Source organism: Ambystoma mexicanum, chromosome 3q (assembly GCF_040938575.1).
Source record: "Ambystoma mexicanum isolate Mex_15411 chromosome 3q, UKY_AmexF1_1, whole genome shotgun sequence".
NCBI classification, from domain to species: domain Eukaryota; kingdom Metazoa; phylum Chordata; class Amphibia; order Caudata; family Ambystomatidae; genus Ambystoma; species Ambystoma mexicanum.
The window spans coordinates 182,210,177-182,227,134 of record NC_090926.1 but is presented as its reverse complement, the minus strand read 5'-3'; the positions used below and the strand labels follow the sequence as shown (position 1 = coordinate 182,227,134).

General features: G+C 47.7%; 1 protein-coding gene across 3 annotated transcripts in view; it reads left to right on the top strand.

Annotated features, from left to right (window-relative positions):
• The window catches only part of DIP2B (disco interacting protein 2 homolog B), a 1,149,028-nt gene that overhangs the window by 605,275 nt on the left and 526,795 nt on the right, over positions 1-16,958 (top strand). For all 3 annotated transcript variants that reach the window (XM_069653448.1, XM_069653447.1, XM_069653449.1), the window contains exons 16-17: positions 2,417-2,536; positions 4,575-4,689. In XM_069653448.1, coding sequence (XP_069509549.1) covers positions 2,417-2,536; positions 4,575-4,689 — 235 coding nt within the window. The remainder of the gene's footprint in view (positions 1-2,416; positions 2,537-4,574; positions 4,690-16,958) is intronic.

The following is a 16,958-nucleotide window of genomic DNA, read 5'->3' as shown; positions in this document are numbered from 1 at the left end:
GGTTTCTTGATTAAACAATTAATGTATTTACCAGTGAGTTATAGTAAACCTTCTTCGGAAGGGAGCAATATAAAACACACAAATATACTTCAAGAATACACACTCTTAGTTATCTAAATCCGCAAATACACATTTGGGATGACACACAAGCACTACCTACACCCTCAGGTGACTTCAATACCTAGGGTGTTGTTGGCATTAATATATTACTGTAGCATTTAGAATTTTCTTAGGAGTAGTTTTAAATAGCAGAGATATCAGAATAAAACAAGTATTATTCATACAGAGTTTCTTAAGTAGGTAAGTGCTTTCAAACAACCCCCCAATGCAAAGTTTGTTAATCCTTTCCTGAAAGGAAGGCAAAATGCATAAGCGGAAGAGAAGAGTCCTTCAGGGAGCCAGACCAGCCAATGTTAAGTTAGCAAAAAGTCAAGGTTTCTGACAGGTAGGTAGAAAGTCTTTTCCAATGTTTAAAAAGTCATAGTAGAATAGAAGCAATCAAAATAGGGCCACAAGCTGACTAGGCTTTTGAAGTAAAGAAGCAGCAAACAATTCTACACATGCAACCAGGCAAGTCTCCAGCGAGGACAAGTGGCCACACAAGATGTACGTTCTTAGACTTTACAGTACCTTTAAGTTGAAGAAAAAGTGCAGCAGATGACTTCTGTTCCTGTGCAGCTCTGCAGATCTTGCTGTTCCCGGGCCTCAGTCGTCGGGACAAGAGGGAGGACTTCTGGGGACTCCTGCACTGCAATGGGATGGTCACCGCTCGCAACCGGCAAACTTCAAACAAGTGGTTGATTGGGGTTTTAGGTCCTCGCATCTACCGCAAATAGCAACACCTAGGTTCCTGGCTGTCGAGATGGGCTTTCCTTACATCTGGGGTCCTTCACTCTGTTGAGGGGGCTCAGGCTCGGTCAGTCCTGATTCCGGAGGATCTTCCTGGAGCTCTTGACTAGTTTAAAAGCAACGCACACGAACTGGTGTGCCTCTTCCTGGCTTCCGGTTCCAGCAGTGACTGCAGTGGCTACTCGACCAGCTTTGCGAGGATGTCCAGGTGGCTTACTTTGGAGTTGATTGGTCCCACCAACTCAAAGGGAGAAGTCTTCCTTGCGGGGGCTTCTTTGTCGATACGAATTTGGTTGACTCTGCCTCCCAAGCCAAAAAGCGTGCCTTTTTATGCAGCTTGCTTCCATTCATTCCAGCCTAGCTCTGTCACACAGGAGGGTGGTTGTCCTTACCTACAGTCAACCAGCCAATAACCACATAGTGTGTTTGGGTCGCCTAGGAGACTAAGCACAGGGAGTTTCGGGCACCTCCCTCACTTCCTGTCCCCGCCAGACACCATGGAGCCAGAGGCGGGGTTCACTCGTGAATCCTTCCAAAGGCAAACAGAACAAACGTACCAAACCTGGTTTGTCGTGCAGAGTAAATCTCAAGAAGGACCTTTCCAACAAGAAATGGCAAAAAAAGACTGGTGCCATTTTTACAAAATGGGCTCCCATAGGTGCTTTACTGCAGATCAATTGCAGCCCGCTGAAGAAACACACAATGGTAGGAAAAAGTAAACCACTGCCACCAGCCATTAATGTTAGAAAGGGTAACATGAAAAATGTTAAATGAGAAACTAGACAAAGGGGATTCTAAGTAACCCCTCCAGCCCCCTATGGTAGGACCCTGTGGGCTGGTCCTAGAAAGTTACAAAATGTAAGTAAAGTCAATTTCACCTCACTGCTCTTGGAAACGGAAGTTGGATTTTAGATTCCCCAAAGGTTTAGACTTCCCTGTGCCACTGCACTGACGGTGCTGTGTGTCGCAATGTAAAGCTGATGCCTATGGAGTTTGTCAGACTCCAAAGTCAAAAGAAACCGAGTCCAAATCAGTGAAAAATACATGAGGGAGTTGGGAAAAAGGTCTCTCTCTCCAGGTTATAAATTAAGTCCTAAAGTCCAGCAAAAAGAGCTGGGGTCTCAATGGTAGAAGGGAATTAGCACATTTCTGAGAATTCTCCCTAACAGCAAGCAACTACAAACTCAGCAGTGGCCTTTGCTTATCTTGTGTAAATATAATAAATACATATTTTAATATACATTTATTGATGTTTCTTTGATCTGTTTTATTAACGAAGTTCAGTGTTACTTACAGCTTGCATTTTCCTCTTATGATAAGCCTGACTGCCCTGACACTCTTCCAAGGTTCCTTGAGTAGTACAGACTGATACTAAGAGTTGGGGACCTGTATACCATTGGGATAGTTTGATGAAGTCTTACCTCAAGGGGACTTTAGGAAGAAAACCTCCCTAACAGTATTCATTAATGAACTGCAGTCCTGTTTGATTGAGACTAAGTTGAGTTCAGGGGAAGCGCGCTTAGGCTCCTGTCTATCTGTTTGAATCTCTCATGTGCTTTATTTTCAGCTAGGGTTGCTGTGGTCAAGTGCCGAGATCTCCATTGGGCAATGATTGCTCACCGAGACCAAAAAGATGTCAGTCTGTCCTCTCTACGGATGCTGATCGTGACAGATGGGGCAAATCCATGTGAGTCTTCCTCATTTTGCACATCAGCGTTATTCTTTGTATTTGAAAGAAATCCTCTGTAATGCATAGTTCATTGTGCTGTGCGCCAACATATCCATTGTCTCTGCGCGGTGGCAGTAGCGGCTCTAGGCAGGCATTGGCACCATTAAATTGACAGCAGGCTGATATTAACACTTCTTGTTTTGAAAACTGTTAAACCATGTTGATTTGTCACTTGCCTGTTAGATCTGCAGCCAGATGGCTGCAGTAGGATGTGATTTCCCGATATTGTGTTCCAAAATGACTTCCTGACATGTATTGTATTTGCTTTTGGAGACCTGAGTCTTTAAAAATTAAAGGTTTAAGTCAATAATCCTTGATTTGTCATTACAACTTGAGAGAGCACACACTCTACAAACAGTTCCATTGAGAATAGGAACCAAATGAGAATAGGAAGTTAGGAAGCAACGAAAAAGATGTTTTCCAGATGTGATCTGAAAAGAGGATAGCACTCTAAAGCAGGGTGTATTTGGGACAAAACCAGGGAAATAGCCCTCTTGCAGCGATTTCACATTAGATATTCAGCTTAAATTGAAAATCGATGTGTTTGTTAAAAGATAATAGAAAAGACAAATGCTAAATTGAAGCAGGAATCGACACTCTTTAGGTATCCAAACATTGAGGGCTACGAGTCGGCCATAGCCAGGATAATCAGTGGACAAGGCTCATGGGAGTTGTAGTCCAGAAAATCTGGCAAGACTTGAATTCCTAAAATAGAGTATTCTTTTGAGCAGTAGAAGTATACAGTTCAGAAGAGAGAAGTGGTTTTAGAAGATTGCATTTTGCAACATGCTGAAACCAGCATAAGAACCAAAGTCTCTTGGTTCCAGAACCTGTGCCCTAACAGTTGCACTATATTTTTACACATGAGTGTGCACCATGGAATACAAGTAGTGAGCTCTGAGTGAAATGCTCTCATTTTTGTTTAGGCTTGAAAAAAGTTTTTAATGAATTGAATGCTTTGCTGGATAAGGAGGCTGGATGCATCAAACACTATACAAATTAATTTGCATTGAAGAAAATCAGTATTTTCTTTACCTTGTGGTTCACGGATCAGAGTCTATTTTTATCAATATATGATATGGCATTTATAGCACACCTATACACAAGTGTTTCAAGGGGCAACAAGGCAGACTGAGAACGATCTTACTAGGCCAGGTGTCATTCATATTGCTCAAGTGCATGGGAAGGGGGGAGGAGAAATGTGTGGGGGAAGGGGGATGGGGTAATCCAGTACATGGGGGGGGGGGGACGGAAATTGAATAAATGGAATAAATAAAACAATAAGTAGAATTACGGCCAGCTGGTGGCAAGGGTAAGTGCAGACGTCAAGTGCTGGTAGGAGGACTGTAGGGCTAAAGGAAACGGCCAACCCCCCTACACCCCCAAGTGTGGGGGTTGCCAGGGAGGCAGTGCAGGTGTGCAACTGGCGGGGGAGGGGGACCAATGGTGTGCATTGAAGAAATATTACTGTGCAAGCTAAAGTAAAGCTGCAGGCAATATGTGGTAGTAAGCGCATACTGGACATTTAGTAGGCAGTGGTGAAAAAGCAACACTGAAATGCTGTTCAGTTCTATTTCTGTGAACATAGTACTCTTACTTCAGAACCGACTCACATGAAATGGCTGTAGGAGACCGTTTTCTCCTGAGATTCCCAGGCAAATACATCCCTTTTTCATAGCCAGAGGTCAAAGGACAATGCTTGTTAAGCATAATTCAAAGTCAATTGCTGGGCCTGAGATGCTCTATTTCCTTAAAATACACAGTGACTCAATTGAATAAACCATGTGAAATTTGAGTGGTTCATAGTGTAAATGACATCCTCTACCGTTACAGTCCAGAGATGATACTTAAGAAGGCTGTTGGTCTTTCAGAATATTTTTTTAACTTTTTACCTTTCATCACAAATAATTTAGGACCTTGATGATGATAAAGGTGATCTGTTGAATTCTGCTGACAAGGTACTTTTGTTTATAGGCACTTTGCTCTCCCTTTTCAGGGTCTGTGTCCTCCTGCGATGCCTTTCTGAGCTTATTCCAGAACCACGGTCTGAAGCCTGAGGTGATCTGTCCGTGTGCTACCTCCTCTGAAGCCATGACAGTGGCGATTCGCAGGTACTTGATGGTTACTGCCCATGCACTCCTACCTCCAGATTTACTAAAAAAATACAAGAATTCATAGAGACAATCTCTCAGTACTGACTGTCTTCGGGACTAGTAAGTTTCCCATAGGAATGAGCAAAAAAGACAAGGGAACTAAAGCAGAAGGCTTTACTTACACCCAGAAATCAGGACAGCGTTCAAAACAAGCAAAAATAATGTGGTTCCCATGGACATCTGTGTAGGGAAATGTGCACACAAAGAAATTCCCGACACCTTTACTTACGGGCGAGCCTGGCATGTTTATGCCTTTGCTTTTGGGCAGGCTTGGGGATTATCACTTCCCCTACAGGTGAGTTTGTGCTTGATCCCTGCTTTATCCCTTTTCTTAGAGGTGAACTGGTCACTTTAGCCCTTCCTTTACAGGAGTTTGTTAAAAAAAAAAAAACAGTAATCATCAGCTCCTAACCCACTCATAACTAAATGTGTTGTCCACTAACTGGCTGTAGACCCAATAAAAGAAAGGCTAAGGGAAGGGATAAAAGGAACCCTAGAGACAAGTTCCATAACGCTTCCACAATCCTATTCAGGACCCAAAATAATAGTTTCTCAACCCCTAGAAAATACTAACATATATATGAAAAAAATTCCCTCCTTACACAAAATACACCAAAAGGGATAAAAGGTTGTTTAATAATTTAGCATCCAAGCCCCGAGGCCACCAAAAGCCGGAAACACTTGTACTGAGGCCCATAAGGTTGCATTATGCACCTAGAAATACAAAAATATGAAAGTAACCACACATATAACAAAGTAGCAAGACCATTCCATAGACAGGAGGGTAGTGTAAGACGGTAGAAATGCATTAAAAATAAGTGGTACTTGCTAAAATGATGTGTTTAGCCTAAAACTCCTGGAACCGATGGGGGTCTCCTAGGAAAAATGTCCATGCACAGGGCCGTTCAGAGTTTTTTAGGTTGGTGTAAATGTTCTCCTTTAGGAATATATCAGGACACAGTCTCTAGGTTAGAGCTGCAGGTGTTGGTAAAGGTCTGTTCTCCCCACAGCTGCAGATTTGTATTTTATTGAATTTTTATAGCCCTTTAATCCAAAGTGCTTTACATAAGAACAAGTAAAAATACAACAAGCATAAGATGACAATTGAATCACAACTCAAACAGAATAAGGAACAATTTACAATATTGCTGAGGTGAGGAGGGAGTAGGGAAGGGTATAGGGGTGCAAGGGAATGGTAGGTATTAGTGGAGGTAAGAGCAGAAGTAAGAGGGAAGGCAAGAAGGTGTGAGGAAGAAGAGGGGAAAGAGTAAGACTAGATGAGAGCAGGGGGTGGGAAAAGGAGGAGGTAGAGAGGATTGAGAGGGGAAGCAAGAGCAGGAGTAAGAGGTGAGGAATGAGGGGGTGGGAGAAGGAGAGGAAGCGAAGGGTGTTAGGGAGGGGAGTGAAAAAGATAAGATTTTAGAGAAGAGCGAAAGGAAGGGTAGGAGGGAGAAGAGGGGATGTGGAGGGGTAGGCGGTTCCAGTGGAAGGGAGCGAAGAGTTGGACAGAGCGCGAGGGGGCGCAGGGTGGTGGTGGTGGTGGTGGTGGAGGAGGAGAGAGTAGAAAAAGATTAGCAGAGTGGAGAGAGCGAGAAGGGGTATAGAAAGTAAGAAGGGAGGAAAGGTGGGGGGGGGCAAGACCATAGAGGGATTTGAAAATAAGAGAGGAACTTTAATTTGAGCTGGGAGTGAAAAGAGAGCCAACCTAGAGAGGCGAGAGAAGAGATGGAACCAAGGGGTGAGAGAAGGCAGAGTGGTAGACAGATTTGAGTCTGGAGAAGATGAGGGAGGAGATTAAGAGTTTAGTAGCGTGAAAGGTAAGGAGGGGTTGAATTTTATGAATGTTGTAGAGGTGAAAGCGACAAGACTTGGCAGTAAGAAATATGTGGTGAGATAGTGAGAGGTGAGGGTCAATATGAAGACCAAGGTTACGGGCATGGGGAGAGGAGGAGAGCTGGGAGTGGGGAAAGAGAATGGGAGGGGAAGTGGAGGGGGGAGGAAGAGTGTTGGCAGGGAAGAAAAGGAGTTCAGTTTTTTCAGCATTAAGACTAAGGAAGAGAGAGGACATCCAGGATTTGATAGCAGAAAGGCATGGAGAGTTTATCATGAATGTCGGGAGAGGAGGAGAAGGATAAGATAGCTACCCACCCCGTGGGATGCTTAGAGTCCTTTTCAAAGAGCTCCAGTGCCAATTTCGAGATGGAGCAACCCCACGAAGAAAAAGCACAGGATTCGGGCAATTGCAAGTGAATAGCAAAATAGGTTTTGTTTTAGGGTTTATACCTACCTTTAAGTAGCTAGATGCTCCTTTAAAAAGTATATAGGTCTTACCTTGATTAGCTGCTGCTCATCTGAACTTGTAACCCTGGGTTGTGCTTCTCTGGATGGCTTTAGTGCTATCATAAAATAGCTTCATAAAGTTCTTACTTACCTTGTGAACTGTATTAGACACTTATTAAAAGTATAATGGGTATAACTAGCTATTACATAAAATATAGTTATGTGCCAATAGGTCAATTACCTTGAAATACATTGTGGCTTTCTTAAAGTTTAATTGGGTTTTGCTTTCCCTGCTTTGCTTAGTGCATTCTAAAATAGTGTTCCTACTTACCATTGAGTACCTTGAGGCCCCTCCAGAAAGTATGAATTGATTTACTAGCTCTGAACTGAGTTCTAAAAAGTAATTTCGAGGGGATTGGGTCCTCGGACGTATTCCATATCTTTGACAGTAATCACCACAGCTGTGCTGCTTCGGAAAATTTTCTACGTCGGTGCGCCGTCCCCGAGGACCTACTCCGACGGCCGACGTCACCGCATGTGATAAGTAGGACGCACGACGCCTGTAGCCTCAGTTCCGTTTTTTCCACGAACGTGCTCGCTTCGTGAATCTCGGTACGCCTCGACTCTTTGGAGTTTTTGTTGTAATCTTCTCCGTTCTTTGAACCTGTTCGGTTTTGTGAAAAAGCCTGTTCGTGACGATGTCTACCTCGTCTTGAACCCTGCGTCCGGGTTTCAAGAAATGCGGGGACTGTGGGTCCAAGATGTCGTTAACGGACTTGCACGACTCCTGCCTCTGGTTCCTCGGGGAGGCCCACGACAGACGACTGTGTCGACTGCCAGTCGCTCACGGCCAAGGCCTTGCGGGAGCGCAAGAAGTTGTCGGTAGGTAGGGTGTTATAAGCCCCGGAAGTCGAGGTCTGCGGGGCTTTCGACGGATGATTCGAGAGGTGACTCTCCATGTCATCGTCGGAGGTCCAGTGGGTCTCCTTCCAGGAGTCGGTCTCGCCACTCCTCTGCCTCTTCGAGGCATTCCTGGAAGCGCCGGCATCGGTCGCCTTCCCCGTCCTCTTCCTAGGACTCTGCCTGTTGGCGGGTCTCTTATCCCACCATGCAAGTGACACCGGAGGAATGGGCTTCCTTCGGGAACAAGATGTTAGCGATTCTCGAATCGCAGGGCACCGGTCCGTCCGTGCCTCCGAGTGGGGTCGGTCGTATTCGGTCGAGAGACACCGCTCACATGCCTTTGGGCTCGGGTGGTCGGCACGGTGCATGGGAGAGGTCCCGCTCGGACAAGGATAACCGTTCTCGCCATGCCCGTTCCAGGTCCCGGTCCTCGGCGCGCTCGAGACCGTGTGATCCTGTGCAGTCTTCGAGGAAGACGTTGACGCCTGTGGCGTCGAGGTAGTCGATGGCCTCTCTTGGGGCTCCGCCTCCGAAGGGGTCGTCGACGCTGTCGGCACCTAGGTCGTCGAAGGACATGCTCGGGGCTCTAGCTTCGAGGCCTGTCGACGCAGTCGATGCTGGCAGCGCTGCGGCTGATGTCGACGCCGATTCTCTTGACGCCGGAGCCGATTCGTTCGGCGCCCTCAATGCCTTTCGAGGCAGTGCTGTCGGAGGGGCCCAGTGTCACTGGGGAAGTCCCTAGAAAGGCTCTGGCTAAGGTCAGGCATAGCTTTGGTCCCCAGGTGCCTCCCTCTCACCGCCTGGAGTACATTTCAGAGGTTGATGAGGGCTCTGATGAGGGCTTGGTTTTGGATATGGTGCCAGATGAGCTTCTCTCGGGCCATAGCCAATTTGAAGACCTGAGGCAGTCACTGCATGATGCCAGTGGACTGGACACCTCTCCCGGAGGTGGAGTTTTGTAGGCCTCACCCTGGCACTCATGCCGATTCTTCGAACCAGCGCCTTATGTCTCGGGTCACCGAGTACTTGGGATGGTCGGCTCCCCCAGGGGAGTTTGTTCAGGATGATCTAACGGACATCCTGGATCTTGGTCCCCCCACTGACCCAGTACTGCTGTTTCATATGGCTCTGCAGAGAAGGGTGGCGGCGGCTTGGACTGCTCCACAGTCTCCCGGCAGTGGGCAAGTCTTTTTCGCGAAAATACCGTCCAGCCAGTAGCGACCCCTGCTACTTGCCCAGGCACCCAACTCCGGAGAGTTTGGTGGTGCAGACGGCTACGGCCCCGGCAAAGCAGGTGTCGTATCTTACCATCCCTCTGGATAGGGACGACAAATGTTTTGATGGCTGGGCGAAGAAAGTGTTTTCTTCAGGGGGTATGGCACTTCAGGCAGCCAACTCTGTATGTGCCTTGTCTCGTTCCACACACACACACTCTGTGGAACTGTGTTGCATTAGGGGCTGAACATCATCCCGTTCGTCCCCTTCGGGAATGTTTCCTTGCCATGGTCCAGGATGGCAAGGATGCCATGTGTGAGGCCGTTCAGTCGCGTTTGGGCATGGCAGATTGTGTCAGCCGGTCCATGGCGGCGTGCACCGTAATACGCAGGTTTGCGTGGTTGCGGAAGTCGGGGTTCGCTCCTGATGTGCAGTCCCGGCTCCTCAACATGCCCTTTGACGGTGAACATCTTTTTGGCAGCAAGGCTGACGAGAGCCTTGAGAGGTTGCAGACTTCCAAAGCTGCAGCGAAGTTGTTGGGCGCTGCAGTTCGACAACCTCTGCCGTTTCGTCCTAGGGGACAACAATGGAGGGGAGGTTCCTTTCGTTATTACTCGTCCTTCAGTAAAGCAGAGGAGCTGTCAGTCAAAGAGGCCACCGTAGGAGTACCAGAGGTGGAAAATGGGGTACTTGAGGTGCCAAAGCCGCTCGGGCAGTTGCCTCTTTGCCCTCAGGCAACGCCGCAGCCGCTACCACTCAGTCATGAGGCCATGTCCCATGGTTCACCGGTTGGGGGGGGAAGGCTGGCGCAGAATCTTGTAGAGGGGCGTGCCATTACTTCAGATGTGTGGGTTCTGGAGATCATAACCCACGGCTACTGTCTTCCCTTTCGGCAGAGGCCTCACGACAATCCACCTGGGAACCTCTCTTTGAAGAGTCCGGATATTCCCCTTGCGCAGGAAATTCCAGCCCTGCTGGAGAAAGGCCCCATAGAACTGGTGCCTGTAACGGAGAGGAACAAGGGATGATATTCCCATTATTTTTTGATTTCGAATAAAGACTGGGGATTGAGACCCATCATGGACTTGCGCGGTTTGAACAAACTCCTCCGGAAGGACAAGTTCAAGATGGTTACACTCTAAAGTCCTCCAGGTCCTTCAACTTCAGGACTGGTTGGTGTCTCTCGACCTCAAGGACGCTTACTTCCATGTGCCGATCCATCCCAAGCAAAAGAAGTACCTGAGGTTCGCGGTTGGCGACTCGCACTTTCAGTTTCGGGTCCTGTCGTTCGGATTGACCTCCGCCCTGAGGGTTTTCACCAAGCTCATGGTGGTGGCGGTGGCAGCGCATCTCAGGAAAGGAGGGGATTCACGTCTACCCCTACCTGGACGATTGGTTGATCAAGGGGAGCTCTCCCGAGCAAGTCCTGGATCATCTGTCCGTCACCTGCCACTCCCTTCACAAGCTGGGCTTCTCCCCCAATTTAAAGAAGTCCTATTTGACGCCAACACAGCGGCTCCAGTACATCGGAGCAGTGCTCGACGCATCCGTGGGGCTATTTTTTCCTCCCCAGGTGAGGGCTCTTCACATTCAGCAGATGGTGCACAAGTTTCAACTTGCCCAGAGTCTCCGGGCGTTCGAGTTCTTGAGGTTGCTCGGCCTCATGGCATCCTGCATTCTTCTGGTGCCAGAGGCCCAGTTGCGGATGAGATCGCTGCAATGGGCTCTCAAGATGCAGTGGTCGCAATCTTCCGGCAGGATGTCGGACCCTCTTCAGGTGCCGCCCTCGGTTTCCCAGGACCTTCTGTGGTGGGGCGTCCAAGGCAATCTGATGAAGGGGGCTCCGTTTTGGCTTCCCTGGCCGGAAGTAACGAGTTGACAGTCAGCGGTCGTAGGTCTCTGTCGGAGTACAGACTCCATATCAATCTGTTGGAGCTGAGGGCCGTCGGGCTAGCCCTGAAGGCTTTTCTGCCGACTGTGCGAGAAAAGAGTGTCCTGATCCTGGCGGACAACACGGTGGCCATGCACTACCTCAACAAAAAGGGGGGGGGGCAGGGTCACTTCCTCTGTGCAGGGAGGCACGATGCAGCTCGAGTTCTGAGCCATCCAGCAGGAAGTTTCGATCTCGGCTGTTCATCTGGCCGGAGACGACAACGAGACGGCGGACGCTCTGAGCAGGCAGAGCACGATCTCTCACGAGTGGGAGCTGGCTCAGGAGATTCTCTGGAGATCTTCGCCCTTTGGGGGACCCCTCAAGTGGATCTCTTTGCCTCCAGTGTCAACCGGAAGTGCGAAAGGTTCTGCTTGCGGGAATTGCCTCCAAAAGGAGCCTTAAGAGACGCGTTTGTGGTGGACTGGTCATTCCCACTGCTGTACGCGTTTCCTCCAGTCCCCGTCATCCCGCAAGTACTGCAGAGGTTACAGAGGTTTTGTTCCCGGATGATCCTCATTGCTCCGGCGTGGGCCCGGAGGACGTAGTACCCGCACCTTCTCGACTTGTCCATCTGCCCTCCACGTCGTCTTCCCTACCAAGACGATCTGCTCTCACGGGAGGTGGGTCAGGTTCTCCATCCAGAGGTCAGATCCCTCAACCTTCACGCTTGGCTTCTGAAAGGCTGGGGTATGAGGATTGGGACCTCCCTGGAGACGTGTTGGAGGTGTTGCTCTTGGCCAGACGGTCGGCAGCAAAGTCTCTGTACCGTTGCCGTTCGCGTAAATTCTGCGACTGGTGCAGAGTTCAGAATGTGGATCCTTTTGCACGTGACATCCCCATGGTTCTGTCTTTTTTGCTTTCTTTGGCCCACAGGGGCTTGCTAGTGGGTACTATTAAAGGTTACCTGGTGGCCCTGTCCATATTTAAGCGCTCGTCTGAAGAATGTTCCTATTTTAAGATTCCTTTAATTTCTCAGTTTTTGAATGGGCTCACTAATGTGTTCCCTCCGTCACCTTTTCTGGTGCCCGTTTGGGATTTGAACCTTGTTCTTAAGTTTCTTATGGGTGCTCCGTTTGAGCCTTTGCATTCTTGCCCTTTGAGACTGTTAACTCTTAAAACTGTGTTTTTGGTTGCGGTTACTTCCGCTCGCAGAGTGAGTGAGTTACAGGCACCTTCAGTTAAGCCACCCTTCACTGTGTTTCATAAGGACAGGGTTGTCCTTAGAGTTCGTCCTTCCTTTCTTCCGAAGGTGGTTTCAGAATTTCATTTGGGCCAGAAGGTTGTTCTTCCGGCATTCTATCCTCCTCTGCATCCTGGTAAGGAAGAGGAGAGGCTCCATATGCTTGATCCTAGGAGAGCGTTGAGCTTTTATATTTCACGTATGTCCCGGGTTAGAGTGGGCGATCAACTCTTCATTGGTTACGCTGGAAAGCGTTTGGGACAAGCTGTGACAAAACAGACTTGTTGGATTGTTGGATGTCTTGTTGGATTATTTTGGCCATCTCTGTGTTACCGCTTGGCAGGTAAGGACCCACCGGCTGGCTTGCGGGCCCATTCTACCAGGGGTATGGCTGCATCTACTGCCCTACAGAGGTGTGTACCTATTCGTAACATCTGTGAGGCAGCCACCTGGGCTTCAGTACATACTTTTGTACGTCACTAGTCCCTCGATTCCATCCTAGGACAGGATTTGGCCTTTGGCAAGGCAGTCCTTTATTCTGCAATTTGATTGGGCATGCTAAATTTGTGTTCCAAATTCTTTTCCCACCTCCTTGCTTGGTACTGCTTTGGGAGTCAGTCAAAGATATGGAATACGTCGGAGCACCCAATCCCCTCGAAGAAGAAGTTACTCTTACCTGGTAATCTTCTTTCGATGGGATGGTCCGACGATGTATTCTATATCGCTCCCTCCCTACCTTCCCCGCTGCAGAAATTCTTATGCGATTGCAGCTTACGTTTCCGCAAGGCCTTGTGTGTCTGACTGCCAGATGACTGGTGTCACACGTTCTGGGGGGAAAAAACTACAACTGAGGCTACGGGTGTCGTGCGTCCTACTTATCACATCGGCTGACGTCGGCCATCGGAGGAGGTCCTCCGGGACGGCGCATCGATGTCATCGACGCAGAACATTTTCCTAAGCAGCACAGCTGTGGTGATTACTGTCAAAGATATGGAATACGTCGTCGGACCATCCCATCGAAAGAACGTTACCAGGTAAGAGAGTAACTTGTTCATTGCAAGGTATATACTTGTAACAGAGTTGGTTTATTATGGGATTTCATGACTGTGACTACATGACTGACTGGGTCAACTACCCTTGTATTATTGATTGTATTCTAAAAGTACATCTTCCCTGGTCTTATTCCCCAATAATAGTGTATTACTATCCTGGATGTACAACCTTAGGTTTGACTCGCCATTAATTGTTTCTTGCTCCTCCAAATAAGGTTATACCTTGGTTTGCATACCATAGGTATTGAGTTGGTGTTTGTTTTTATATGATCTAGTTCTTAACCAAGAATGATCTTGGTCTACTTGTATTCAAATAAACTCTTTATTCTTACAGTACATAGTGTTTCAGTTTTTCTTTGGACCATATGTTTGCTACAGTTTCTTTGCACCGAGCGTCACCCTCTCTCCCTCCTAAGATGAGCCTGCCTGCTCTGTCCATGCTACCACATTCTCAGGTGGTACAGCCTTATACGGAGAGCGGAGCTTATGTACTGCCTCAGATGTTTGGTTTTATGACACCCTTAGTTGGACTTTAGAAAAACTGTCCTAACACTGGTGGCAGCAGTGGGATGGCTCGAAATGCAGGTGGTCATGAGACTAGTGGATCTCACTAGCCTCTGGGTATGAGAAGTTGCATTCAGGACCCCGGTCGATTGGAAGGGTTGCATCAGGCTCCGGTTACCCAGCAGTGTCTCTGGTTGCTGTACATTGCTACAGATGTCTTTTCTTCATCTTCCTATTTGAATTACTCTCCAGTTGTCGACTTTTCAGCAGCTTCCAGGCTCAGGGTATTTATCAGGAACTACAGCAGTGTACAGAAAGGGGTGGTCTTGCTATCCAGTCAGGACATCCATACCCCCATTGAGACTATGTTCCAAGGTGGAAGACAAACGGCTGCAGAGTTTTGTACTCCTCCCTCACTTCTTGCCTACAGACACTCTGGAGCCTTGGCAGGGAATACATAGTATTCCTCCCAAAGGCGAATATTCTACTGAGGTCATTACCACCTAGAATCATAGGGGAAGACCTTGGTAACTATAAGCAAACAAATGGCGAAAAAAGGACCCCACCATTTTAGCAAAATGGTGGCCCTTCTGTGCATTACTGAGGCTGATTTAACAGCCTGCAAGTAATAAGACTAAAATGTCACTAAGGTAAATACTCTGCCACAAGCCATTCATGTAAACTTACAATTGTAACACAAATGGTACAGGTACGTAAGGAAGGGGATACTCTGTATCCCCCCAGCACTCCACATAAGGTGAGGTGTGCTGGCTCACTATATACAATGTAAAGGGGAATGAAAATCTCGCTTTACCCCTTGGGAACAGTAGTTCACCCAAGTACATTAAAGAGAAATTAACAGGGAAGCCCAAAGAGAGATCCCAGCGTAAGCCCAAAATGTATAGTTATGTTAAAGGATATTTATACCGCGCACTATCACCACCGGAGTGGTCCCCTGGCGCTACGGAGGCTCTGAAAGATAAGAGGGTGGGGTTGTTAGTGGGCAAGAGCGGGACAAAAGTATAGTGAGGAAGAAAGTGATGGACTGTTGGCAGCTTCAGTTTGGTTTGGCACAGTTCGCTGAGCATGGGTGTGCAGTTCATTGATCGGTAGATTCCCACGTGCTGCTGTGTGAGACTGTGACTTGTTTTGTTGCGTTGTAGTGAAGTGGTTTTAGTGTGTGAGGTGTATGCAGAGCGGGAGTTGAGGTTTGGCACTTTGCTTAGTGGGGCTTTTCCTTACCTTGTTGCTTAGGGCGTTCAGTATTCACCTAATGCCGCGCCGTGTTCTGTGCTAGTGGGTTCAGTGGTGTGAGGGTAGGAAAGAGGTGGGGCTCCCTTCCCTCTAGCGATGAGAGGTGCAATGTATTTGGTCGTTCGTGGATCACCAGGGGATGCCTGTCTCCTCTGGGGTCTAGAGCTGGTACCCTCCCCCTGATTTGTAGGGGGTAGTGAATCCCCCTTTCCCCTTTTAGGGTTAGGTGTATGGTATTGGATCATATGTGGGTATCCATGGGGTTGCCTGTCTTCCTGGGTTACTATGACTGATTCCATCCCTCAGTTATAGGTTGTCCCTGTCTCACTGGCTCCCTTCATGGCTTAGTGCTCTCTAGCTTGCAGTTAGGGTGTCTGTTCTTAATGCAGCCTGGAGTTGAGCGGTGGTTTTTGGGGTGGGGGGTGGACGTATGTCCTGGGTTCACGCCTTACCCGGCTTCTGCCTTCCATGTGTGCTCATTGTGGCCCATTTTTATTTCTGTGCTGCCTTAGTGTTTCTATTAGTTCACGTCCAATTGTGAAGAGCCAGGTTTTAAGTAATTTTGTGAATTTTAAGTGGTCCTTTGTTTTGTGTTGCGTAATTCTTTCAGAAAAGTTTTCCATATTTTGTCTGCAAGGTGGGAGAATGAGGATCCTCCAAGTCTTTTGTAAGGATTCTGTTCCTTGACTGTGAATTGCTCTGTGCATAATGCATATACTTTTGAATGTAATTCGCTGTTTGATTTACAGCCAGTGTATCATTTGTAGCGGTGAGCTGTTGTGGTGTCTTCGTGATAGTTTGTGGAGAAGTCTAGCTGCTGCGTTTTGGATATGTTGTAGTTGCTTCAGTAGCTGTTCCGCCATTCCAAGGTAAACGCTGTTGGCATGGTCTATCCCTGGACATGAGTGCGATGGCGGTCAGTGTTTTATGAGTGAACCAGAGGAATGGTAGGATTCTTTTTGTCATGTGTAGGAGGAAGAAGCATTTCTTGTTATTTTAGTTTACTTGAGATTCCGCGTGTTGTCCATTAGGACCCCACGGCTTTTGACTATTTTGGATGGTATGGGCGCTGTTCTAGTTCTATGGGCTAGGGCAATGTGCTGGTTACCGTCCTGGTTTTTGGAGACATCATTTCTGTCTTGCCTGGGTTGAGTTTGAGGTGGTGTTCATCCATTCGTAGAGGTCTCTTAGGCAATCCTCCAGCATTATGGTCTTCATCTGCATAGTTGTAGCAGGTGAGGCTGTCTTTTGATCGTGATTAGTGGGGTCAGGTAGATATTGAACAGTGGGGATTGGGACGGTCATTGTGGTGCTCCAATCGGTGACTCGTGGAGAGGATTTGAAGGGTTTCATCCAGACTGTCTGTGTTACGTCAGTTAGGAATGATTTAATCCAGAGCAGGGCTAGGTCGGTTATTCCTATTTCTTCTAGCTTATTGATGAGGATTTCATGGCTGACTGTGTCGAATGCTGCAGAGAGGTAGAATAGTATCAGGGTAAAGTTTGTGTTGGAGTCTACATTGTTTGTCGTCCCATATAGATAGGAGTGCCATCTCTGTTCCTCTTGTGGGTCTAAAGCCCGCTTGAGCTAGGTCCAGATGCTGGAATTTTTCCATGTGTTCCTGTGCTAGTTTGCAGATGTAGGTTGCAATTTCGCTGTGTAGGAAATGTTTGAGCCTGTAGTTAGGTCGTCTACGTCGCCTGTTGTGTCCTTGAGGAGAGGTTTAATGTGTGCAGATTTGAAGGATTGTATTTCTCTTGTTGCGAGTGACACGTTAAAGATGTTTCTGTAGTATTCCAATCGTGTGCCCTGTATGGGATTGTTTTGTATACGTCTGGGGGGGGGGGCATGGATCAATGGGGAGCCTGCTTTGTTGCTATGTTTAATCAGCTTGACGAAGGTTTCA